This window comes from Anopheles stephensi, chromosome 2 (assembly GCF_013141755.1).
Source record: "Anopheles stephensi strain Indian chromosome 2, UCI_ANSTEP_V1.0, whole genome shotgun sequence".
NCBI lineage: Eukaryota > Metazoa > Arthropoda > Insecta > Diptera > Culicidae > Anopheles > Anopheles stephensi.
In genome coordinates this window covers 51,156,688-51,184,106 of record NC_050202.1, presented here as the reverse complement: position 1 = coordinate 51,184,106, position 27,419 = coordinate 51,156,688, and the positions used below count along the sequence as shown (strand labels likewise).

Sequence of the window (27,419 nt, the reverse complement as noted above, 5' to 3'; positions counted from 1 at the left end):
GTTTCAAGGATTTATTTTTTGCCCAACGCCGCGACAAGCGACACCGCCGCCGACACGGTAGCGCCCAAAGGTTTTTGTTGTTGTTGTTGTTATTGTTCCGCGGTTCCAAATGATGGGAAGGTAAATTTCCGCTCAAGATGTTTGCCGAAAAGATTCACGGCACTAACCGCAGAGCGAGCATCCTTGTTGGGTTGACATTGCGAAATCGTTTCCTTTTTTGGCCGTAGGTTTATTTTTTTCCCTACGCACGCTCATTTCGTGAAACGTGAGACATATTTCGCAACGACTCATTCTGCTTTCATTGCACGATGAGTTAGCGAACCGATTTTGGAAATCAGGCAAAGGCTGCTAGGGTTTTCATACATTAGAGAGGGTCCCTGCTGAGCGTTCAATTTGTGTGTGTTTTTGGGTGTGTGGAAGTTGTTGCTATAACTTTGTGATTGATGATGAATCTCGTAAATTTGAGTAGAAAGCTGATTTGTAGGTGCGGTTTGTTTTTTGTTGTTTAAATGTGTTTGTGAGATGTAGGGAACAATCACAACATCCGGCATGTTAGCAAAGGGCAGTTACATAGTAAATTGATTGATATTGGTTTTATCTATTGCTATCGTTTCAGGTAAGAACATTCTTTCCCTTGTTCCTTAATGCATGGTCTTGAGGGTTCTATCTTTGGTGAGTAGATTCATATAATTTTACAATTATATCAACGCTTTGTGCAAGTCCGATTCAAGTTTTAAGAAGCTATGTAATTTAACTGCCCGATTAACTTTAAATAGCGTTAAAAATGAAATCATAGTGTATAACTCAATAGATGAATATTTTTCCTCGGTGCTGTGACTTTCAAACGATAGTCTGGATCCAATCACAACACAGGTCTATTACGCCTATTATTAATGTGGGTTGGATGGAATTTGTTCAATATCAAATTTTTGAACTTTCTCTAGAAGTCAGATTCTATTTTAAACCCCGAACGAGTTATAGTAGATTGACAGTGATTCACTATTTTCCATTACTTTGCTGTTGATAAGCATGGAACAAACAAATCTTACGCTCGTTTACATCAAGGGTCTTTCAGACTTCATTCGCGTCTTAAACACCATGACTTCATTTCAATTTGGGCCTATCACGCCTCCTCTATCCGTGTAGACGGCATAGAAGGACTGAGCCCGGTCGTCCGGTGTCATTCTCAGGACATAACCAGCCCACCGGAGCCTGACGAGTCTAATTCGCTGGACGATGGTAATATCATCATTGGTACGGCTCATTGTCTTGAGCATCTTCTTCTCGAACCTGGCTACGGGGGTTTCGTCATTTTTGACACAATTCATGTCTCAGCGGCGTATACCGGCGAGATCTGGGACTTTAAAGTACAATCCCAGCTTCGTCCGTCGTAATAGGTATTTTTAATAGGTATAGGATTGAATTATAGAAGATGGACCCCGAAGAAGGACGTCCGAGTCTCGGATGGCTCTCTCTAGCGCCAGATTGAAAAAAGACAGATAATCTCATCTCCTTGACTCTGAGAGGAGCTTGGACCTTTACATGGACTTTTACCTGGCGTGTGATGTTGGCCATTGTCATTCTTACAAGGCTGGTAAGTTTGGCTGGGATTCTTAAAAAGGCCATTGCATCGCATAGTTTAACCCCAGCTACGTTGTCATATGTGGCTTATAAGTGAATGAAGCAATGGAGCTAGAAATGGTGTTGCTACTCCGCCATCTTCTCCAAGATTTACCCCATCGTGAAGATTAGTTCAGTGGTTGATTTTCCGTTTCGGAATCCTCTCTGATAGTTTCCAACTATCTGTTCAACGAATGGAACAAGTCGATCTTGTAGTATTAGGGAGAAAATCTTGTAGGCGGTATTCAACAGCCTATCTCTCTTCTTGTAAATGGGATAGATGATACCAAGATTCCAATTACAAGGCATCGATTTGCTATCCTATATCTCAGTAATAATTTGATGAATTTTCTGTTCACTACTGAAGATGTGACAACACTGCTTAAACATGTGATCAAATTTTGTCTCATCACGAGTTATCGTTGGCTAATACACTTACTTTTTTGCGAAATCATGGTAAAACCCTTGAGTAAGTTTTAAAACATCTGTTATATATATTCCTGAAAATGGAGAGAAGTTTTCCTTTTATTATCTCTTGCCGCAAATTTCCATTTTATTGTCGAGTAGGCGAAGTACCAAGGTTTAAAAGCGTATATGCTCACATTTGCAAACGTCAAAAGTGCAACGCAAATGGCACACACGCAAAGCTCATCCGTGCTGCTAAATGCAATCTGATGTCATAAATTGCATCCACCCACGGTTGATCGTGTCGCGAACATGTTGCAGCGGCGCTTTTTCCTGCGACATTGATATGCATCCGAAATGTTATTAATTCGCTGCCTGTAAGGCTCGTTCCGGAGCATTTCCTGCGCGAACAGCGAACCGGCTACGAACAGTCGAAAATTCACACCGGGCACGATACGACCATGTCGTTTGCAATCGATACGGAGCGCCGTGTTTAAACACGGTGCAACGAAGATAGTAAACTCTTCGCCAAATGCTCCGACCTTGAACGAGACGAATCAATAGGCGGTGGTGTATTCCCTATTCGTGCAGCGTGGGTAGTCCGGGATCAGCTTTCCCGATCTCGGCAAACATCACGTTCCGCTGCCACCGCATACAGTGGATGAAGGGGGAGGAGGGTGGAGCAAATCCGCGGGGGAAGAAGCGGATGCTGTCAGAGAATCGATTGGAAGTAGCTTTCCATTTTCCGGGGCATCATTTTTCGGGTGACGTGCTGCTGCAGCGCTATACCGTGGCGTCGCAATGTGCCACGTGTACTTGATACGCCGAATTTAAGCTCAACCACGTGAAACCCGTCCTTTGGCGTGGCTGTCTGCCGTAACGGGCGACCATGTTCTAACGTGCCCAAAAAACAGTGGCCCAGCTTTCAAATGTGTGTTCAAGAAGTTTTGGGAGCATGCAGGAATGCCTGACAGAGGAGGTCGTCCACGGCTGACGGACGGATGGTAAAGTTGAACATTGTAGCAGTGCTCGTGCTCGTCCGTGCGGGAGAAACGAGTCGGAAAATGAAGCCATGTGCCAAATCAAAAACCGACATTGTGGAAAATTGGCCCGGCTCTCGTTTGTCGGCAGGTTTTCACTCACGCGGAATATCAACACACACACTCAAACACGCATACGTGTAGTGTTGTCCTTTGCTATCCTACTTACTCGCACACAAAAACAAAACTTTCGGCACACGGTGATGGAACTGGAACTGGGTTCGGTTGCAAGGGAAAAGCAATCGGTAGCTCCACTTCTCGCTTAATAGTGTTTTAGTTTAAAATAAAGTGATGCGGTGACGAGCGAAAGTGGAAGGAGTCCCCGATGGTGGAAAATCAACGAAGTGAACGGTTGCAAAATTTCGATGAAACCAATCCACTCGATCTGTGGCAATTGGGTTTCGCTCTATTCCGGTTCGGTGCAGTGTGCTGTGTGCTATTTAAGTTGGCACTTTTCGTTTCTTTCTTTGGTCGACTGTGATACCAATTGCGTTTCCAATTGGATGGCATCTATTTGGACGTGGGACTGTGCAAATAGAACCCCAAAAATGGCTACATTGACCGCTCGAGCAGTCGCAATGAATGTGTCAACGATGTGTAATGGTTAAAACAAAATTCATCATCGTTCATTTGTAAGGATGGGTTTTATAAAAGTTTGGTAGTAGATTATACATCAATGTACTGTGGGCAACGTAACATAAGAATCGAAGTAATATTTAAGATATTTTGACTAAAAATCACATAAAATCAGAAATAGTAGGTTTTGCTTCAAACAGAGTTCTTATTGTAAAAGATTGTAAGCAATTTAATTTGAATGTAAGTTTGAATTTGAATAATTTGAATATATATTTCAACTAATCCATAAGTTGACGCTACTATTTTTCGTACATTGACCCTATTGACGCTTTAAAAATTGTAGGTTGTTCTTTATTCATGAAAAACGTTCTGGCTGTAATGTTGCAACCATTCCATTAAGACTCCAATCCATTTGGACTTTAGTCGGAGCTTTTTTTTAGTTCTAAAGCATGGTTGGCTGTTTTTTTGTTACATTAATGGAACAATACAGAATTCTTAATGGAGACGCCTAGTACTTTATGATTTGCTTCATTATTTTTTCTTGATTCTATAGTTATAATTTCTGTAATATCTTTTGATTACATTTTTAAAGAATATTAGTTTGTATTTTAGCTACAAAACGCCAAAACACCCTGAAACTAACTGGCATAAGATATGATAAATTCGAAAAGCCAGGCTACATGATGCGAGATTCCACAAAGATTTCGCTTTGAAGGGGGGGATTAGCGAATATTTTATGTCAAAAACATTTCGGTTCATCTACCCGTGTGTTTTAGAGCACTTCATGCTATCTCTCTCTTTAACCGAAAACTACCATGGCAACGCATAGAGAGAGACAGAGAGGGCTAGAGAGAAGCGAAATCTTACCGAGATTTCAGCTCGAGGGGCCGAAATATTTTTGATGGATAGATTTCGCATAACCCCCCTTTTTAGCGAAATCTTTTTGGCATCTCGCATCATGTAGCCTGGTTTGAATATTCTTGATGGAGACGCCTAGTACTTTATGATCTTTTGTTATTTGGCCACCAATTCGCTCACTTAAAGCAATGCATAATATCTCACCACATAATCCATTATGTTAAGCACTTAAAGAACTCTTTAAATGGATAGAAATCCAAATAATATGTCAATTGCAATAATTTTACGTTTTTTCCGGCTTACGAATTGTTCACCTGAAATAACTAGCTTCTAAAATTAGAAGTCTTAATTGTCCTTAACGAATGTAAAATGTATCCCAGCCTGCCATTATTCCCCCGAATCAAGCGGCAGCATACATACCACTTTACAATAAAAGACTGCCACTATCCGATGACTGAGCGCATCTTCACGAGCAGAGCTGCATTCTCATGTTAACACCAGCCTCTCGCACAGGGTAGAGCATCGTAATGAGTTTTTAATTTCACCATCACTTTACCGCGCGATAATGGTGCTGACGGTAAAGATGACGCTTTTGTGCTGCTAGTGCTCATACCTTCCGAGCCGAAGACGATGATAGATCATGCAACGAAGGATGCTTAAGAAGTGGCACTCTTGGGCAAGTTTTCCGCTGCAAAAGATGCAGCATAAGAATAGTTTTTCGAGCTGAGATTTCAACCAGCTGCCTAAGAACGGGCATCACTTGATACCAATGTTGAGGGCTAGAAGAGCCCCCAGATTTTTTATGTTAGTGTATGCTGTATGAAAGCTTCCCTCTAGTTTTTTAGTGCTCAATGAAATGCAATTAAGCATTCTGGTTGAGTTACGATGGTGCAGTAAACGGTCGGGATTGTGTGTGTGTGTGTGTGTGTGTGTGAGTGTTTTTTATCTGTGATCATTTGTTTAATGGAAAACAGCGAGCGGTACGGTCTGCAACGGACAGTTTAAAAATGGGGAGAGTTTATAGCGGTGTAGCGTGGATTCAGTTTAGTTGCAAAGGATATAAAGAACGAATTAATATTTTTTTCCTAAGCATTGCTCTTGAATTTAAAGCAGTTGTTTTTTAAGCGATAATTTACCTGTTTGTGTCAAATGAAATCAACTGGTGAAGATAAGTCTTTACTTATTTAATTATTTTAAAGCAACTGCTGAGGGATCTGTTTGCAAGGAAAAGTCTTCTTTGAAAGAGATGAACGTTCATTGAAATCAACTCAAAATCAAATAAAATCATTTCTTTTTGTTTTTAACATTTAGAAGAACGGCCTGTTCGTATAGTTTAATATTAATCAATGTATTTAAATCTCCAAATATCCAACATTCCGTTTTCGGTACATACCGAAATCTGCCAAACGAATTCAACGAAAGGGAAGCAAAACTGGTTCGTGCCCAATTCTGCAGGATGCTCGGAATTTTTCATTTAACCTATCGCCATTCCCATTCTTCCTTTCGACGACCGTTCAGTTTCGTGTACCAGGATCATTGAATTTGACGAATTAATCTACGTGCTTAAGGGAGGCGAAATGTAGCTACCGGCATGCGATGCACCACCCAGCACCAGCTTCCCACAAAGTCAATTGCATTCGGTGCAATGCACATATGTTTGCCAGGTTTTACCAGACAGCATGGAAAGCAATGGAATGGGCGCAAATGTTTCATGTTTTCGGTGGTGAAAGATAAATTGGATAAATTGCATCGTTAGCAGATACTTTTCGTGCACCATGGCTTACCACATCGATACGAGATCGGGAATTCTTGTTCCCCGTGTATGCCTTCCTTTTTGGAGACACATTGATCAATAAATGCTGAGATCTCACGTGTAATCGGGAGTTAGCGATGGCGACGGGCGGCATTAGCAGCTTACCGTGTTTGCTAGTGGGAATTTAATTCATTTCATGCATACAGTTTTGAAACACGGGTGCGAGCATGAAATAAATAAGAGATAAGAGATAATCAGAGCTTGTGAATCACAATAAATGCATTCTTGTTGACGGAAACAGTAAAAAAAGGAAAAAGTTACATGTGAAAGTTTAAATTAAATTCTTACTCAAAAATGTGCCATGAATATTTTCATTCTCATTTGGTTAATTATGTGATTCTAAGTAATTAAGTAAGTAAAGAATGATTCACTAAAGTTCGTACTTCCTTAGTCGTTTGAACAGTCCATAAAATGTATAATTAAATCATAAAACTTTTTAACTTACACCGTTGAGCCTTACGATGCTACAAGGGTGACTAATTTGTTTGATGAGTAAAATAACTCCAAACAAGAAAAGACCCACGGTCAAACGGTCAGTAGTGAATAAGGCTGTAAAGCAGTAGCGTACGTGCTTAAAACCTTCGTAAAACTTTGGGTCGTTTCCTTCTAGTTGCTGCACGAGGGCAATGGACGTGAAAGTAAACAGATTAAAGTGAGATAGCTTGTGTGTGTAGCTGTGCAGTACACTGCAGTGCTTTGCTAGAGAAAGCTTAATTAGTATGTTTGCTTTTACAAGGGTAATGTTTGTCAATTAAATCAGTTCATCGTAATTTTGCAACTATTTTGATCTTAATTGTTTCTTTAAAGTTTAAAGCTTAGCCATTGTTACTATAATTGCTCAATGTTGCTCAAGATTTTAATTACAGAAAATTCGTTTTATAATTTCTTAGAATATTTAAAGCTGCTTTGCTTTATGTGTTGTTATTGTATGGTGATGAGAGATAGATTACTTAGATTTTTCTTATAAAAAGCTTAAGAATTCATTTTGTTCATTCATTTTACCGTGTTCATCGCATTTTGGTCCTGAATACGTGTTGCGTATAGCCTAACCGCCAGGCGCAAACACTGTGTTGCAGAATTTAGCTACAAAGTAAATCAGTTTCAAATTGTTTGTTTTTCCTAGCATGTAGTATTACTTAATCTCTATTCTGTGCGCTGTAAAATAGCATTGCAAAAATACAATTTCAAAGATGCAAGCACGCACCCTCAAAAATAATAACGAACCAGCCTGGTATCTGATTCAATTACTAATGGAATGATGTTTGATCAAACACTGGCCTCGAACTCGTTCGTGCCAATTCCATGATGAAACTTCAACTTAAGACGGCTAACCGACACTACCTAGAAAGGGCAATAGTCAGCAATGCAAACTAGGCCATAGTTATGCATTATGCACGAAATTGCACCGACCTGCACACCTTGTTTTGCTACCACACTGGTTCTGCTCCTTCTTCGTTCGTTTCTTAACTGTGGAAGTTCGCTGGAAGTATTTTCACTACTTTCCGAGTACTAATATCAAAAATGGAGCTATGGAGGGGAGTGGTGGGGCAGCAAAAAAGTCGGGCAAGTTGTTTTTGCCGCTTTACTTCTGCTAGTAATAGCGAACCAAACTATCACCAGTGTAATGTTGTTTGGTCACGCAAGAAACAAAACGCCAACGCGAGGCGTAAACAGTTTGCAGGCACTAATGCAACTGTTATAATGTGCTAGAGAGTCGTGGCAAACAAGGGCCTGGGATTTGTTGTTGTTGTGTAAAATGGAAAACAAAAACTAAAATAAATGCGAGTTTTTGTTGCTGTTTTTACTTCATTTGGACCTCGCTGCTGTCAAAATATAGCAATTGCGTTTTACGCTTCCTATGGCCTAGTTACGACCGGGTAATAGCAAGAGAGCCAACGTTGGCCATCGAGCAAACGGAATTTGGAGTATGAAATTTTAATATTCCTTTCTTGTGTGAGAGGTCAGGCGGAGGTCTGGTGTATGGTATTTTGATGGAAGAAGAAGAGCTCACTCACAAACCTCCGGGTTTCCCGGTTGAAGGTATGGCGGGTGTGATTTACATTATGTAACTGAATGGAGCTGTAGGGAGTAAGGAATTTGCATGTTACTTTTGTACTGTTTTGTTTGAAAGAGGATGGTCCGAAAAGAGGGTTTGTAGTGTGTGCACCGTTGGTTGGTGTTTGATTATCTTCAAGAAATCAGCCAGCTCAGTAGGCAACTTGGTTGAACCGGAGCTAGTAGTTTCTTGGCAAAATGTAATTAACAAAATGGCTGTAGACAATGTTATTTGATGGGAATTGGCCAGATGATAGAATCCGGCCGGGATTGTGGAATGTGATTGAAGCTAGCTTCAAGCAGATATGGTGCAGAGTCCGAGAACGGAATCACGCAATCAAGACAATGTTTTGCTGTACAACGTGAAGCGGTTGGGCTGGAGAGGTTGTTGGTTGATGTTTGTAGGAAAAACAAACTTATTGTGATTGATGTGGGGTTGCCATAAGGATATCCTAGCTGTTTTCCAACCAATAGTGTGAACCTTTATGAAATTTATCTTATTCTTGATTTGATGAACCTATTAATATAACTCATTTATAATTGTTCTCATATTTTATCTTCTTCTTTTTCCTTTGCACTACAACCACGAGAGGTCTCGGCCAGCCATTTCTGGCTTTTTGTGATTTAATTTTACCCTTAGCAAAGTAACCAGCACTGCGTACAGCGAGGCGGTCTAGATGGGATTCGAACCCTGGTCCTGGCGTGTGAAGTTCTGCGCCATTATCGCCACCGTCTCCGGACCGCCTTATATGGCTTAGTACGAATTAAAAAATATATTTTCTTGCTTGATTGATTAAAGTAAATAGCCTTGTACTTCTTGCGCTATAAAAGCAGGTAACGTTAGCGATAATATTTTTTCTTCAACCCTTTTTTGCAAAAAATCCTGCAGACCAGTACCAGGTGTATTGTTTATTTCGCTGCAGCACTCACATCATATCCACTAAACTACAATCTCAACAGGTTGTGAAGCGAAGCACAATGCGTTGTAGTTGAACCGTCATGAATATGTAAAACTGTCTGCCGTTGTGCCGTCGCCCATGATGCGCCCACATAACGGATTGGATTCCGTTATTGCATGCATAATTTACGCGTAGCGCATCGTACCGGGATCACACAAAAACTGAAACCGTTGGTAGGTTCTTCATCTTTTTTTTTTTGACTGCCAAACCATCACCACAGTTAGGTGAGGTGGAAAAAGAGCGTCCAAATTGGGCGTTTGCTGGTAGAGTTTGCCCCAGGAGGGAAGGACGGATGATTACGAGAACCATTAGGCTGTGCTCGGGAGATTTGAGCGGCATAATGCAGCAAAAGGGCTGCAAAGTGAAGCAGTTTTGAAGTGTTTTGAATTGCGTTGCTTGGTGTGTGTGTGTGTTTTTTTTAGCATGCAGAAATATTTATCGTGCCGATGTGTTAACATAATTTATTGCGTTTAAAAAGGTAGAAGTTAGTAACATAAAAAGTAGGAAAAAAGGAATGATGAAGAAATATGAACATCATAGGAAGATAAACTAGAGTTAAAATCAATTTTTTCGTAAAACTGGCTAAAGCTACTGTAACAAGAGAAAGATAGAGAATGTCTTCGACGAAAGAAGTATGTAGGATCTCATATATCGATGTATAAACGTAGATCTGAGGGATCCGGAAACCCAAGCAGCAAATCATCAGAATCTATGACTTTACCAATCAAGTCCAGATAAAAGACGACGTGATTCTTAAGGAGTCCAAGGTGAAGAGAAGTAATCCAAATATGCGTTTATACACAGCTTATTTGATATAACTTTGGGCATTTTTGATGCTCTCGAAATGGTATTGGTTCCTAAAATAGTCACTTCATCAGTAATTAACGTGTTTGATCCTGGTGCCACCCTCGATATTCAATGAAATTCCAAATACTCAGTCTTGCTCCAAGATGGTGCTCTCAACTCTGTAATGCTTGAGATGACAAGTTACTTGAAAGACAAATCCAATAGCCTCGTTGACTTTAGTCAAACGTCAAACAAACATTCATCATAATGTTCTTAAAAGTTCTATTTGTCATCGAATATCACATCAATGTCACAAATATGAAAAATTTAAGAGAATGTTTTAAGGAAATATCTCAACCATAATCTCTTGAATGACATAGAAAGTGATTTTTTGAGGAACACAAAATGAGAAAGATCTCTAAATGATTTTGGGAGCTAAATGATATCAGAGCACAGCGGCCTTCGCGTTTCTTGGTCGCCACACCACTACGGTGATGCGGCAGACAATTTGCTGTCACATCGCCTGTGGTGCAACGATCGATGACGAACCCGGTTTAAATCAAAGTCAGCAAAGACCTTATCAGTTGACGTAGGACCGGGTCACGCGTCATATTCTTTTTCCTTGGCACTACAACCTCGAGAGATCACGGACTGCCATTTCTGGCTTTCTGTGACTTGATTTTATCCGTAGCAAAGTAGTCAGCCCTGCGTACGGGGAGACGGTCTGGATGGGATTTAAACCCTGGTCCTGCCGTGTGAAGACCGGCGCCATTATCGCCTCGGCCACCGGACCGCCCATATTCATATTTGAAAGATAAATATTGGGATTCCCCTACAACTAATAGTTTTATTAAATTGGTTGAGTTCACAGTTTTCATTATTCCACCATGAGCCAGCTTGAACTTTTGGCGGTACAAAATTGTTTTCTTTAGAACGCAACAACAATAGTTACATTCATAGTAACATGTGCATCGTATGGTCGTATATTGTAAAACTTTCACACTGCGCAGGAGTCTAAGTTCATTCCGACTCATCAACGGCAGGTAGAACGCTACATCGCTCACGGCACTCGGTAAAAATGCTTTCCGAATATTGATTAAGCCATTTGAGCCGTACAGAACACACGCAACACTTTCGTTCCGTTGTTTTTGTGTTGAGTTTTGCTGAAGGCTAAAAGTGCCAGCGCTTTCTCCTATAGCGTCATGCAACTGAGAAAGGAGTTAAAGTTGGTGTAAAAGTATACGTTTGTTGTTGTCGTCGTGCTGACTTCTGTTCACTAACGCACGCACAGAAAATGGCTTAACGGCGAATGAGCTTCCCGTAGTGCCGTTTGTACGTACGTGTGTAACGGAAAACTAGTCAAAGTATTTAGCATGCTAGCAACCAACCTTGGGCCATCTATCTAGGCCATCGGACGACGAGAAGGAACCTGCAGTGCGTTAACGCAACCATTTAGCATCGAGTCAAATCCGTTGCGAAGGAATTCCCGCTGCGAGTAGCGCGCGACACTGGCTTCTACCGGCTCCCGACGGACTTTACAAGTGACAGATTTAGCTGTCAGATAAGTGTGTCGCACCCAGCGTCCAAACGTCTGTGATTGCTGTGAAATTCTGCAAATTAATGTGCAGCAGTTAGTGCGGTTCCCCTGAGCTTAGGCGTCCGATGTCGGACCTGGACAATGTTGTAAAGTCCCATATGTGCCACTGGGACGGAAAGACATGTGGCCAGCTCACCGTTAGGGTTGGGGTTGCATTTCCATTCTAATGCTGCCTGAACACCATGGATGCAGTGGAAATGAGTTAATGGAGGAATTTTGTGCCCGTTTTTTTTTTGTGTTGGTCCATTACAGTACAACAACACAAGTCCCCAAACCATTATTGCCAGCGCCTTAGCGAGCGGCAGCTTAGAGCTGTAAAGTTCAGCACACTATTTAACTCTTTCTTGCCCCAACTCGGTGTTGGAATTTCATCGAGCGTAACTTATTGTTCGATTGCCCTGCACATAACTTATGCCAGATTTACGGAGCACTTGGTCGAAGCATGGCGTAGCATAAAACTTTCCAATCAAGCGCCCTGGTGCTGGGGAGGAGGGAAAAAAAACAAGTGCCTCCTAAGTGCAGAACAGTTGAAAGCCGAATCGATCGTTAAAACTAAGGGTGGAAAATATTGCTCCTGAAGCTTTATTACAACCGAGTGCACTCGAGACCACCGTTGCGCATCCGGTGTAAAATAGTGCTGCGATGGATGCAAGATTGAAGGTGTTTTATGCTTTTCGTTTTTGCGTTTGCTTCCAATGCTTTGCAATTAAACTTTTATGCTTTCCGGCGTCGATCAAAGAGCAAAGTGGAGATTAAATCGTTGTCCTTTCTTTTGCAGCAGAGCGCCGGTTGGGTAGAGAGAAGCTACAAAAAAGGGTTTGTTTGAACAATGAGGCAAAATAGGGGTGAAAGAGAGAAACAAAAGATGTACGGAAAAATTGAAACTGTGTGTCGATACAAACAATGACCTGAATAATATTAATAATAATCTAGAATGGTTGGACTGAAGTCCTCGTAAAACCGAAGCAAAAGATCGAAAATATCAAATACCAAGAAGGCATTATTGGTATAAGTATAGAATTCATTGCTCCAGGAATTCTTGATCTCGATTCCGACTCTGAGGCGAAAATATTTTCCGACTGCTCGTATCGAACGAGCTACACGGTCATTATAAAAGACGGAAATTCTCTTGATGATCCAGCGAAAGCTTCTTTTTCTTCTTTTCTTCTTCGGTTGCCATTTCTGGCTTTCTGTGATTTGATTTTACCCGTATAGCCAGTACGCGGGGAGGCGGTCTTGATGGGATTCAAACTCAGGTACTGTTGGGCGTCGTTATAGTTTCGGCCGCCGGACCGTCCCAAAAACCAAAGAAGGTCTGACAATTATTACAATAAATTGGGAACGCTTGTGCTTGAAAAATAGATGCTCAGTATATTCCCGTAACATCCAAGAGATATTAAGCTTGGAGACACGATAAAGAAGCTTTTAAACTATTTGGAAGGTAGAAATCGGATTATCACGCAAGCATTGTTGCAATACATGGAAAACTGAAGTGAGAAAATTCCTCAAAGGATGCTGCCACTGGGATTAGCAGTTCAAGGTTCTACAATTCGTCTGCGGGCATCAATCGCCACTAGCTCGAGATCCAAGAATACGTTTGATTCGAAAGCGAATGATTCTGTGGAAATTGTGAGCAAGCTTACATTCGATAATCTGATATAAGTGTGCTACTGGTTGGTAAATTTTAAACAGGATATTATGATTTTAGAATGTTAAGAACGCCAGTAAGTTCATTTATCGAATTCGGGGAAAATAAAGGAATATTGTTGCTGCAGATGTGAGAACTTCAGCATTTTTTCTGATATAAGTGAAGTCTATAAAGTTCTATGAATGTTACAAAAGCGTTGTTCAAACCAGATAATTAAGATCAACTATTGCGAAAGTTGAATGACAGCATACAATAAATTGCAATGCTTAGAATTCTGAACAATGGATGTCAAGAAAAAAAAAATGATGGCGCCAGGATGTTATTTGTAAAAGCAGGAAAGATCTTATGTTGATATTTGACAAGTCCTTGTGATAAATATGAAGTGTCTCTGGACGATTGCTAAAACTTATGTTATCTTTTGTATCTCTGGTATCTCAAGATATCATCTTAGCATATTTTTTAATTGCTAATATTTCCTTTTGGGGATCACGAAACATGAAACCATTCTCACTGTACCCAATTCATAAAACAGTTTCACAACGATCAAACGCAAATTAATTGACCATCATTTGCCCCATTCCTTCATACATACCCGTTACGGAGCAGATTTTAATGCACTTCCCCGTACCAAAGATCTATGGCTGGAGTTATAGCTTTCTAAAATGCACCGACTGGCGCTGGTTGATATCACACTATCGGAGCCCGATCTGCCCGGTGCGCCTCTTGTCCATTGGACAACGGTCTCAAACGAAATCTCTTCGGTACTTTGTGCCAGATTGCATCAAAACTTCCCAAGCGCAGCGTCGTAAAATGTGACTTGCAACCTAGTGCATCTGCAGATCATGGTCTAAAGTACCGGAAGAAAAGTCTCACCAGCTGTCGACTGCCACGCCGGTGCTGCTACTGCTGATGCCCGGGAATGGGAATAAAAGGGGGTGTTGTTTGCTTCCGCACAAATACCAGGACAGTCGGTGGAAAATTCCCGGCTGGGTACAGCTTGGGCGTACGTGGTCTTAAGTGGTGAGGTAAAGTGAACCATAAAGTATACAATATCATACCATCATTAGCCTTTCGGAGGATGATAGGACACGGTGCGCTTGAATGCACGGGGCCGGCCACTTCTTGCCGAGAGACTTCTGTTTAAAAAGACAGGATGGAAAATTCTTGGACGTTGTTTTGCTGATCTTTTGATAGTACTTTAACGAATGTGGTGCACAAAAGTGTCACTGGGTTGGGTTTTCTTTTCCACTGCTCCAACCGGTAGTGTTGAATTCCGCGACAGTAAGAGCGTACTTAGTAAATTTTTAATTTCAACTATGCTCTTGGAATACTTAGTTTCCTGAACTGATGGTGAAACTCATCCTGTGTACCTTAATTAAGTGCAAAGTAATGAACTGCAACTGCATCGAACTCAGTAAGCAGCTTCCGGTCATGCGATCTCATGCCGCATACAAACTACGACCGTTACGGGACACGAACCTTTCATGTGGTGGTCTAATGCACATCAGAAAGCTAGCGGATTGTTTGTTTGGCAGACAGCTGATGAACCTGGTCATCATTTCTCACACAGCCAGCCGGCGCTCGGCACCCATGCGGTATCATGGAAACCGGAACAGGTGCTTTGCTAAATTGGCAGTTCCGGCAGGTGTCTGTGCCCGATTGCTTCGCCCCTTGTGTGTTGTTCTGTGTCCTGTCAAGCCTCGGGCTACGGGCATGTAAGCAGTCTGTCAGAGGTCGGAAAAACCCTTTACGCTTCGGCAAACGTCCGACGAGCTTGATTGATTGGGTTTTGTGATGGTTGGTCCTCTCGGCACACAAGTTCATGCCTTAGTCCTCTCGTCCGATTTGGGGAGCAAAAAGATAGCATCTCGGACATCATCTAGCACAAAGAGGAAGGAAGACGAAGATCTCCTTTCATCGGGTTGAGCGGTGCGAAGAGTTCGACATTTTCAACCAAAAGGATCGGAAACGAATCCTGGGTTGAAGGTGAAGTTTCCTAGATAAATCTTGCTTTCCATCGAGCTACTGGCAGGGCTTGAATAATGGCTTTGGCCCAGCGTGCACAAAGTGAAACGTAGCTTCGCTGCAAAATCGTTCAACGATGCATTTGACTGGTCGCGATTGTTGGGAAAGTGTTGAACCATGGTGGAGTTGCTGCCTTTTTTCTGTAGAGGTTAGTTTTTTCCCGCTTTTTATGAATCTTGCAGCTTCGTTCGTTGTTTTTTTATATTTCCAAGTGATGAAAAGGAAGTACCCTTTGGCTTGGAAAGACAGCTGAATGCGCTTCGATTGTCGCTTCGATGTTGATTGCGTGCTGCGGATAGTGATGAATGTAAAATTGCATAAGTTAGCAAAAAACCGAGCAAGAAGGCAGTTTTTCATTTTTGAACGCCTCAGACTGATTGTGACGGGATGGGTCGATGCTTGCATTAAATATGAAAATTGACGTCAGCTGTTAAATTGAAAAGGATTGCTCGTACTGCCGTGCACAATTTCTCATTGATTGATGAAATTAAATTTAAACCCTTGTTTTGCCGATTCGCTTCAGTGTGGAGAAAGGCTACGTTAAAGTTTCAATTGATTGATGTGAAATTTTATTACTCTTTCGATGGCTAAGAAGAGCGAATAAGAGTCTTGACCGTCAAGAAAATCTTTTTTGTTTTAGGAAAGTTTGAACGCCTTTCTAATGCGGTTTGATACCGAACCTATCGTGTGAAAGGAACTCTATGACTCCACCCATTTGCTTGCACCCCAACATATGCCGCATTCAACCATATTTTCTGCATAATAATAATTGCAGATGTGAAACATGTCCCAGCCGATATCTACGCTGAGCACGTGGTGGAAAAACAATGGGAAACAAATTGAATTCAGCCAGGTTTCATTCCATGCAGTAATGCAATATAAAATTCATTTGAACATAAACTTTTCCGCTGACTTGCCCGGGACCGTAGGAATATGTGGAAACCAATCGCAATAAAATAGCAACTCCATAATTTGATTTCTCCTCTCCTCCATCGGCGTTATCGTTATTGGCTCCGTCGGTAGTCCTTTCGCAAAACGCTTCCCCCCACATATACTGGTGGCGTACTTGTTCTTCAATTTACCATCTCTAATGACTTCATAGCTTCGGTTCGCACGATACACACACACCCATAGACGATACATTTCATCAAACCCAGGGTGTTGTTTCAAATTATCTTCTTAACCCATCAATTTATGTGAAGGAATGAACAGAAGAAGATGAAACGGGAGAAACACAACGTTAAACACAATATATCTTCCTGGGCAAACACACATTAAATGGGTGCGATAGTATCGAAGGGCCTGGCTTTTTGTTTGATCAAGCAAAACATGATACGGGGTGGCGTAGGGGACTCGAGCACATACAGCGGAGCAACTTTTAATAATAAATGATGAAATAATTTCCTTTTGCGTTACAATGGTAAGCGTGTGGAGTGTGAGCGCGTTCATCCATTAATATTTGATTGGCGTTTGCTGTTCGATTTATTGATGGCAGACGGTTCTCGCTTTTCCTTTCTTCGTATTCTCTGCTTTATTCTGCAGAAGATTTCGGTACGAAACGCACCCGCTGTAGGATGGGCAAATTCAAGCTCAGAACGAACGAACGGGATAAGATGGGATTATAATTTAACAACTTCCCATTTTCTTCTCCGTGTCGTTGCAAATTATTCCCCTGAAAAGTAAAGCTAACAAATACAGCTCGCCGAATGGCAAATTGTCACCCAATTCAAGGCAAATATCGATTGACTGAATTTGGTGGAATTGAAGGAGAAAGAGAAAACTTTGACATTGCTGCTGGTGTCGCTTGTAATGAGTGCTTTAGTACGTAAGACGCTCAATTTGCATAATCGGGCAGACTTGTTAAAGTGTTGTAGTAGAAATGAAAAATTCGCAGAAAATGCGCTCCATCCGAAAGTACATTTGTGCGATTTATTTTTTCCACCCGGAACATTTTAAATACAAATTCATCTGTCTTCCTTCCGCGATTCATTCAAAGTGAATCTTAGCTGCTCAGTAGAATGATTTTCTGTAGCATCCATTTTAACTTAATGCGACAGTTTCAAGTTGCTACAATCAGATCATAATTGCATTATAATTTCTATTAAATTAATGGCTATCAAAAACTTTCCTCTACACTGCTAGTTAACATGTACCATACATGATCCGGCGAAAAGTACAGGCGAATAGTTCTAAACAGTACAGTGTTGTCTCGTACGGCCAATCTTTGGTGGTTTGTGTAAAACTTTGTTGGGAGTGTTGTTAGAAGGTCTTCGTGTTCCTGGTAAGGATACATACACTATGCAGCTAGCAAGAATGCTGGCAAGTTTTCTTGGCTCACTTGCATTGTGCAGGGAAGTTGCTCTGTCCTTCTTATGGTGTCTTGATTTTACATGCTCCTTATTAGTGTGCTGGAATAACGTGTCCGTAGGAAGTTTGGCAACTCATCTAAATTTTCACAGTGTGTACACTTCCACAGAGTAACAATTTAATTGCGCCTTTAATTTTTTTAGTGCAGGATCCCACCTAATTCATGATTGATATGGTTGGTTTAAATGAATAAGCGTAATTTAAACTATTCTATAAAACCTTTTGAAAACACAAATAAATTTACAATTTGGAAGTGATTCGTGAAGTGCAAAGCTATTCAAATAGTTTGATCTGGATTATAGCAACCCAAAAGGAACGTTCTATTTGTATCCCTGCTACATTTTAAGCTTAACATGCACCATCATCACCCAGCAACATACTTTGAATATCGCCCACAACTCTCTAAAACTATCGTCTGTGTGTGACAGCTAACTATTCCAAACCCCGAGTACATTTGCACCCAGTTATGGGAGTCTTTACTGCTTTACAACAATCGTTACACCCCATCATTGGTCGATCTTTAGCATGCACTTATGGTACGGCTTACTGGTACTGTTCTGATACCACCTTAACCACACACACACAACATGGTTCCGATACTAACCTGGCATCTAATGATCAGTACCGTACAGCATCATAAAATGCCATCATTTGCACGATTGTGGTGTATGCGATGTGTGGGGTAACCGGGGCGCGCCGGGGACACATCGCTATCGGATTAAGATAGCTTTTCAATCCATTTTCAATCCATTTGTGCATCCATTTAATTTCGAAACTGTGTTACGGGTGGTGGGTACAGATTGTTCGGTGTAGCAATGCGCATCGATAAACGGGCAATCTTATGGGCAAAAGCTAATGCCGCTGGGCACAAAGAGCGAACGATTTGTTATGCATAAAAGTGTTAGCTTTGTTGCATATGTTATGCGTGTTGATAGGCAAATAGTTAGTGAAATAGATAGTCGAAATAAGAATATTCAAACATTCTAAGCAAATTTGTTGAGAGATTATGAAGCTAGAAGGATTAAAACAGGAGACTCTGTTTGCGTTAAATTTTAATTCATACTAATATAATTTCGCTTATAACCCGGCCCGGTGGTAGATTCTACAGCGGCGTCGGTTCAAATCTCATCTTGGCAGTTTCCCCTTAATGAGGACTGACTATCCAGCTATGCAGTAACAATAAATCCAGTTAGCCTGGAATGGCAGGCATGACCTTCGTTAGGTCGTTAGAACAAGAAGGAAGAAGCCTTATATAATTTCGCCTATTTTTCAAGCAAAAGGTAAATAATTATTAAAACAAATCTAATGTTAATGTGAAGCTTAATGGATTTGCTTTAACATTTTTAGGATTAATTTGAAATAGGATTATGGATGAAATCCAGCTGCTATTTGTACAGTACAGTAGCGCCATATGTATGTAAAATGTAGTGTAGAAAATGTTACTATTCCTTTAGAAAAAAAATATTAAAACTATATATTTGAACTTTTAACTAAGGCTCATTTGCATTTTATTAAACATTAACTTATTTTTCGCCATACTAAAAATGGAAGCATTCGCTCGCAAAGACGACTGTTTAAAACACAGGTTATATTAAAAACTTAACTGCTGGTCTCAGTAGCTCAATCATTCAACAATATTTCATTAATTTTTCAAATAAACTTTCATCACCATTCCAAAAACAAGGCAACGGCTCCATGCTTTATGTTTCATTTCACCATATTTGCCCTACGCTGATGAATGAAGCCTTGCGCGTTCTTGGCCCGCTGTTTGGTCTTTAGCATCATGATCTTGCGAGAGTTGATGAAAAGTTAATCCTATACCAAAGCTCTTTCGTTAATCCAGACAAAAAGTAGCTGCAAGAGTGTTTTTCAAGCAAAACAACAGTCAACAAAAAAATGGCGATGCGCAAAACAAATTGGTTCGCCAGTGAGTAGGATGGCGCACTGTTTCGAAAAAGTTTCACATGCAGTGCTTTTTTCCGTGTTCTTTATTTTAAACCAACACGAAACATGTTTGGTTCATGCTGTACGTTGAATGGAGGGTTTTTTTTACTTCCATTCCGTCGGCCATGGACCGCCAACCACCGAACATCCTTCCGGTTTCCGGTTGTAAGTTCGTGACCCTTTGCCGTAAGTGTCGTGTGCAAAGGGTCAAGGGTTTTAACGGTCCCAATGTTATGCATACACACTCCAGACTGTAATTTGTGTTAAAGAATTGCGCTCTTGTTAAGATACCAATATTAATGTGAACTATGTGAGCCAAAAAGCGATATGGCGGACGGTGCCGTATGTGGTGTGTGCCTCCTGTGTTTGTGTACGAGCTGTAAACAATTTCCGTTGCTGATTTCCCTCACATCCGGCAGAACGCTTTGTGGAACATTACGGAGCATTTTCTGCTGGCAGTTTACAACGATTGCATATGGTGAGCGTTTCACCGTGACCGACAAACGATTCACAGGAATCGATTTTCCCTGATAAGAAGATTCGCTTGAAAGGTGCTTTCCACAGGAAACCACGACGACAAGCTCTCTCCTTCACTCGTCGCAAGTGGGGTTGTTTCTGTTTCCCCCCTTTTCTTTGAATCACGTAACCATAAACTCGGACTGCTAAAATGGTAAAGTCTTTGAATGGTGAAAAATGGAGAAAGATTTTTCCGAGAACATATTTCGCCTGCAGTTGATAGTTTTCTTGACGGTGCTTTATCAATCGCGGGCAAAAAGGATGGCTTCTCTCACCAATCCCGTTTTCCGCATTGTCAGAAGAAAATCTCCTCTCTGTTTTTTTTGTCACGCTCAGCAATATCGGTTTGCCATAGCTGAACGGTTCTGTTTAGGAAGAATTTCTGTTTTTACATCACCCGATGGAGCTGTTTTTGAAGTGGCTATAGTGATGGGACCCGCTTTTCCAGCCCATCACACTAGCTATCGATGCATTTGAGCTTACGTTTTTTGCACAAAATAGAAAAAGCTTTTTCTGCATGTCCCAGGCGTGCCTCAAAAGCGTGGCACGAACTGCAGCAGGAACGATGGGATAAAATAAAGTTTCCACTATAAAGCCATTAGTGATTCATTTCAAGCTTGTTTTTTTTCGTTCGTTCTTTCTTTCTTCGGCAAGGTTCACCACTTTTTTACGACTCGATTGTCCTTTTAGCCCTGTCAGTCAGTCAGCTCACTGTCGATTGTCATCGAAGCCCGTACGCTCGAGCAGTTTTCGCTGGCACTTTTTCGAGGGGAAAGGATATCAATCAAATGCAGGCTCAGGGAATGGCGAAAAAGACCATAACGTGGAAGGATTTATGGTATCGGGGGAGTTATGGTGTGTTTTCGTTTTCCTGTTCATCTCTTATCAATAATTTTCTTTTGTGCTTTACTCGCTTTTTGTGTCCAAATTAGCACTGTGGGAAGATTTTTGCTCAAGCTTGGTAATAAATGATAGGTTAATAGACTGTAGTATGAGCTTACAATCATTTATATAATGCTGTGAAGCTAAACCAAATGATTTTTGTCTCAATATTTGGAAAGCTTCACTCACTCACGCAAAATATGTCCTTGTAGTATCCCATAGTGTTCGCTCGTAAGGATGCATCTTCACATTGAATAGGAAAAACGGATGAGTGTAAATCGAAAGTAATGGTTGGGAAACTATCCGAGTAATGCTCCATAGTCGCGATTGTGCCCGAATGGAGACGCCTGGTCGTCCGTACCAAATCACCCGAGGTCGATGTCCGTATGATTGGTAGCACAAATAGACGCAAACCCGAAGACGGTCCGTAATGATTTAGCTTTCATTGCAACCACATCAATCATCCGCCGGAGTGGACACAGGGATGTGCTCGCTGAAAAGTGCAAAACGCTCTCCGGAAGAGATCGTTAAAGGTCAAGTTCAGGAAGCGATTCATTTTTTCCTAGTGGCAGTCTCCCTCGCTCGTTGCAAGATTTATGTCGTCAAGGGGATTATTTAACCCACATCCCATTAAAACATTTTTATTTGTAGTATCTCTTCAGTTCAGTTCTAAAGGAGCTATTTTTTCAGATTTCATTATCGTGTAAATCAGGTGGCAGTGCTTGAACCTGGCATCCCTTCTCTTCAAACACTGCCCGAGAATATGTAACTAGATCATAGAACTTGACTCCGGTAATTACAATGATGATTATTGTTATGGATCCCATTATGGTTGCACAGGCGGCAACAGGTGTCTCGTTTAAGGTAATGTCAGAAATTGGAATATTTTGATAGCGCAACAGCACGGACATCTGCAGCTAATTATCGCTACATCAAGGCCAAGGGGGTGACCATGACACCTTATGCTACATGAAACCATCTCTTTAACATGGCAATATTAGTTAGCAAGTCTTCATTTGATTAAATCTAGGCTGTTTTTTGCGTTGGAAATAAAATGATTATTCCATTAAGAGCTCAACTTCTGCTCGCTATGTGATGCTTCTCCATGGACTCTCTTAGGCTCAAAAAAATTGTAGATGATTGTACAGTTTGCTCAAGTCACATTATACCCATTCCCATCAATTATGCTGTTCAACGACCCGTACAGCAAAAAAGATTCATCTCGATAGATATCTGTGAGAAAAGTTGTCACTTGAAAAAGCAGCGCCTCGCCTCGTTATATGGTCCCTCCGCTTACATCACAACGGAGCGCCTTATTTATAGATTGATGTGGGCCGCTTGTATCCGTACCCTGTCCGTCAATGCGCATTTGTGAGGGCTCAATCTTCTTACCTTCAATGCTGGCGGTTGCGTTGTCTGCGTTTGGGGTTCGGGTCGAGTTTCCCGCTCGGTCCCGGTCTCTTAGTGCTCCGTGTCGTAATCTCGTATTCCTTTGTCAATTACGAAAAGGGCTGATTTGTGTTGGGTCCGACTCGGCTCGGATCCGACCTCCGTCCACTGGAATGTCCCTCGGCTTGGCCCCTTTCCGCTCTGATACGTTGGGTATTCACTTCTGAACCATGAACTGGTCCTTCGGCCAGGGCTTGGGGGCATTTTGAGGACGAACGTCACTGGAAAACGAAACGGGGAAAAATTGAGATGGGAATGTTTTAAAAAATTCAATCAATACCGAACAGTCCGTTGTGCATACAAACGTGTGTATGTATGTGCAGCAAGAAGGAATGTAATAAAGTGGCAAGCAATAACGCTAAAGACGAGCATGTTTCAAGAATGTTTAATGGCGAACATATTTTTGGAAGTTAACCAAGCAGCGATGTTTCAATTTCCGTATCAGCCTTTTTCTTCTTCTTCAAGGAAGGGTTTTGATTCAGTCACAAGCGGAGATTTTTTCAAGAGATGGAATAAGATTTTTATTAGCCTCGGACAACTCTGTTCCGGAAGCACATCACAACTCGTAGATATTTTCTTTCGCTCTACCATCACATTGTGACCGATGTGATCCACGCTCGATGAGAGTACACACGTTCGTAAACGTCCGAAACATCGGTAGCACAGGGAACGCGAACAAATGACGCGATGCCGTGCACTAATCCATCGTACGCCAATGGGCCACCGGAATCACCGGAACATGCACCCTGTCCGGATGGACTGGAGACACACATGACGCTGTCGAAGATGTTGTTAGAGCCTGGACGCTCGGCACGGCATTCTTCCATCGTCGGTATGTCCACCGTGAGGTACTGTAAGTTGTCCGGCACTTCAGCGGTTCCACTGTCCATGGTCTGAAAATTGCAATGAGGTTTTCAGCAACAATTCCCAATATTTTTGTTCTTTAATTTGATGTGGACGTGAGACTGTGTTGCCGAAATCAAAGCACAATCCGTCAACCTCAGCAGAGCTGCTAATCGCACACTTACATTCGATCGGCCCCAACCCGAAATGAGAGCACCCGTGCCGGACAGCAGGTTCGTGGTCGGTAAAGCGATCGGTTGCGTATCCTCATTGAATACTATCGGTTGCACCGTCTGTATCAGGCTGATGTCGTTCTCGATAGTACCCGGATCGTACAGCGGATGGTTGACGATGCGCATCGTTCGATGGTAGACACCGCCCGACGCCAGCTTCACGCTGCCCACGTACACGTTCAAATTGGCCGGTGCCATCGATATCGTGCAATGTGCTGCCGACAGAATCCATCGCGGACCGATGATAGAACCACCGCAGAAGTGGAAGTTTGGTGGCCGCCTCAATGACACCTGATACGGAAACTGGCCCGGCACGGCATCATATCCGCCAACAATTCGGCCATCCTTTAAACCGCTGGCTTGCAGCGTGGCTGCTCGTATGACAAACGGACACAGGCTGGTGTGAAAAATGTTTGAAATTCGAGAATTCTTGTGGTACACTTACGATTTGCCGCAACCAGCCCAATCAAGAGCAGCGTGCAGAGCGTGTATAATGTGGCACGGATCATCCTGAACTGAGTGGTTCTCTACGGGTGGAGAATCCACCCGACAGGTGTCACTAATTTATACCTCCACACGGTCGACGCGATAGACGACGACCGACCAGATAGCGATAATCGCGCGCTACATTTATTGCACACACAATTGCAGGCCACCGACCGGAAGGTAAAGACTCGGAATTGAAATGTGAAAAGGTGTGATATATAATGTTCATCTTGCACTTCTTGAACAGAAACATTGCTTCTTCCTGCCGATAGGAATCGAAGCTGTCCGAAAAGACCACTCGGTCGGCGATGCAAGGCAATGGCTTTGATGTGTGGTTGGATCACCGCAGTAAGGCCGAGCTTCGTACTGTCATCCAAATCTAGCAAGCTATCGCGGGTGCCTTTTACTGATAACTCTACTGAGCCAGTAGCGACAGTAGTGTGATACAATTTTCGGCGGGCAATTTGGCGTTTTATGATTCCTCGGAGTAGCATCATTCTGCCTAAAGGGCTGGACCTGGCTCATATGCCACAAAATTCATCGTCCGATTAGGTAGTAAGTGCAACTCATTCGAACCTCTATACGGATGTTTTGACGTGTGTGGCTCTTGTGATAATCAATTCCTGATTCGTGACGGTTGCAGATGATTACTGACATAAACGATATCTGAAACCACGCACAGTAAAGATATGATAAGCAACACAGGGTGTGGCTTTAATATTTGGTTGACCTGTGTCAACAATGACCCATTTTACTTGAGAGTTGGAATGCTTACTGTTTACTCATGATGAATATGGTATATAAAAGATGTAGTCTTGAGTCTTCTGCTCGTCAAAAACACACCTAAGAAGTTTACCAAACTTGTAGAATGGGTATAGAAAAAAGGCTTAAAAAGCCTCTACGAGTCGGTTCTGATCACAAAAAGCTGAGAAAAGTAGGTCCTAGACGAAGTTTAAGATTTAAGTTATAGCATCATGTCATGTGTCAAATTGGACCCAGCTTATCCATCAGCTTAGCTGGAGCCAAACATAAATATTTGGCCTCAGGCAGTCCGAACCTTAACCCGTTGGATTATTCATGTTGAGCGTTTCTTGAGGCACAATCCTAAATATCATCTCACAATAGTGTGAAAATCCTGAAGTGTATTATACCACGCTCGAGGCAGTTGAAGGGGCTTATATATCTGGCTCTATATATTCCAGATATACAACAAATTCAAACTGAGATGTCTTGGTGCACTTTCCTGTTTTTTGGAGTATAATAATAGTTCATGTTCTCATAGTTCTTGTCGAGCCATACACAGCTTCAATAACTTCAAACCACTCTTACTCATGGTCACTATTCTAGAATTATTTTGTGATACACTTATTACTTTATGTAAGTCACTCTCCATGGGACCTCTTGTTCGCTTTAAAACGTCTAGAACCGTAAAAAAATGGCTTTAGTTTTGTTTGTTTATTTATACTATTAAGTTACGTCGTCGTGTGCCTGTGTCAAACGGCTACCCGGTACAACACGTTCGATGTATTTGTTCAGACTTCCCAGAACGCGGCACAACAACGTCAGAGCCGAGCCGTCCCTTGGCAGAACTCAAAAACGATACAGCGGAACTTGAGATGTTGTTGATTGTAAGCAAATACTTTTTAAAGTGAATATTCATCATTCTCGTTGCTGGCTCGACTTACAACAATAACCTTCCAGGTAAAAGGTTTCCTATCGGCTGTGCAAAATAAATTTGCCTTAAATCCTCTCTTATCGTTGATTTATTCCCAGAATAATACCTTTGCCTCGCAGCGGTGTCTCGAGCAAACGGTAAACACAAGCGAGAGAGAGAGAGAGACAGAAAGCGAGACAAAATACTCTTTTCTTTAGGTCATGTTTCACGATACGATTCGAGACAACGATTACAGCACTATTGTTATAACCATAATCATGGCTGGATTGACTTTAATATGTGCGGTTCCTTTCGCTTCGGTAACGGATCTTGTTTCACCAGGTTGTGTGTATATTTATGCTTCAAAAAATGATTGCCTGGGTTGCCTCACTCAAGCAACTCAGGCAATAGTACGTAGTACAATGTTGAGGATTACGTGATATGTGTTGATAGCTTAAGATTAAATGAAATCATCGTAGCGTTACCATGACGAGCAAGCAATCAAGTTTGAATGTGAACCCATTTCTTGTAGTTTAGGTATAAAGAGTTAAATAATCGTACCACATCTTTTTGGTTGTAATAAATTAATTTAAAAACCTTTTTCGAGTGGTATTTCTAAAATAATTTTCTTGATTTAACTCTACTTTAAAAATGTCCAGATGCAAAGAAACATTCAATCAATTTTCCCTCTTGAACGCTCATGAGATTCAATTCTATTTACATTTAACAAACAAAAGCTGTAGCGATTTTTCCTACGTTGGATTATCAGACACCATCAAGCTTATTGTATCAGCACGGAACCGTTCTTCAGCATCTTGAGACTTTGTACGTGACTGAAAAAACACTCAAGTTCCTCATGGTGTTCTTGGCTAGCATTTAGCTTTTATTTTTGGGTAGGATAAATTTGATATCTCGAACGAAAAAACGAACTACAGGATGTAACAGTTCAGGGTCACTGTGGGATAAATTGGAAGGCGAGCTAAGTAACTCTCAGCGTTACTGTTGTCTGCCAAAGATGTATCTAGCTAGAGAGTTTACACAAGAACTTGGAAGGATATTTCCTATTGTAGCTAGAAAAAGTTTCAAATTTATTGTTTGGCTGGGAAACAAGGTCGATATCAATTGTTTTATTAGTGCTATATACACTGAGTGTTTTCAATATCCAAGTAGTTTCGCTTGAGCTTTACCCAAACCTGTTTTTTCTGCTTCAATAATGCTCAAATATTTAATAGAAATCAGGGTAAAATTGCAGATTTTTACTTTAATCGTCATAGACTTCTTCTTCTTCCTTGGAACTACAACCTTGAAAGGCATCGGGTGCCAGAAGGGTAGAACGAGGTTCTTTAGACCCAACGCCACTGTAAATAAATGATATTTATATTGTTTCGACCAGCCATTTATGGCTTTCTGTGACTTTTACCCGTAGCAAGATAGTCAGCCATGAGTACGGGGAGGCGGTCTCTGATGGGATTTGAACCCTGGTGATGTGGTGTGAAGACCGGCGTCGCTGTCTCATCGGTCACGCAACCGCTTCATAGACTTCATTATTAAAAATTTGACAGAATGCAGCCCAAAATTGACGTTTTCTCACTTAAACCGACATGGACTTCACTATGCAAAGCATCTTTCAAGATAAGGTCATAAGACATTGAAATCAGATATT

General features: G+C 41.5%; 3 protein-coding genes across 10 annotated transcripts in view; 1 reads left to right on the top strand and 2 right to left on the bottom strand.

The window, feature by feature from the left end:
- Positions 1-27,419, top strand: part of LOC118502591 (pseudouridine-metabolizing bifunctional protein C1861.05) — a 209,565-nt gene that overhangs the window by 57,470 nt on the left and 124,676 nt on the right. The gene's annotated exons all lie outside the window — the stretch shown is intronic.
- The window catches only part of LOC118502590, a 143,189-nt gene that overhangs the window by 38,380 nt on the left and 77,390 nt on the right, over positions 1-27,419 (bottom strand). For all 7 annotated transcript variants that reach the window (XR_004905060.1, XR_004905056.1, XR_004905058.1 and 4 more), the window contains one exon: positions 22,484-22,761. The gene's annotated coding sequence lies outside the window, so the exon portion shown is untranslated. The remainder of the gene's footprint in view (positions 1-22,483; positions 22,762-27,419) is intronic.
- LOC118502598 (chymotrypsin-2-like) lies at positions 23,036-24,212 on the bottom strand. Its single transcript, XM_036034961.1, has 3 exons — positions 24,062-24,212; positions 23,569-23,987; positions 23,036-23,433 (listed from the first exon to the last, which is right to left on the bottom strand). The coding sequence occupies exons 1-3, from the start codon at positions 24,123-24,125 to the stop codon at positions 23,131-23,133; spliced, it is 786 nt and encodes a 261-aa protein (XP_035890854.1). The 5' UTR covers positions 24,126-24,212; the 3' UTR covers positions 23,036-23,130.

Excerpts from the sequence above, each read along its gene's own strand:
- LOC118502598 (XM_036034961.1), bottom strand. The coding sequence starts at position 24,125 with ATGATCCGTGCCACATTATACACGCTCTGCACGCTGCTCTTGATTGGG. Across the intron at positions 23,988-24,061 it reads TGGGCTGGTTGCGGCAAATC|CCACGCTGCAAGCCAGCGGT; the intron begins GTAAGTGTACCA and ends TCATACGAGCAG. Across the intron at positions 23,434-23,568 it reads CGGGTTGGGGCCGATCGAAT|ACCATGGACAGTGGAACCGC; the intron begins GTAAGTGTGCGA and ends TGCAATTTTCAG.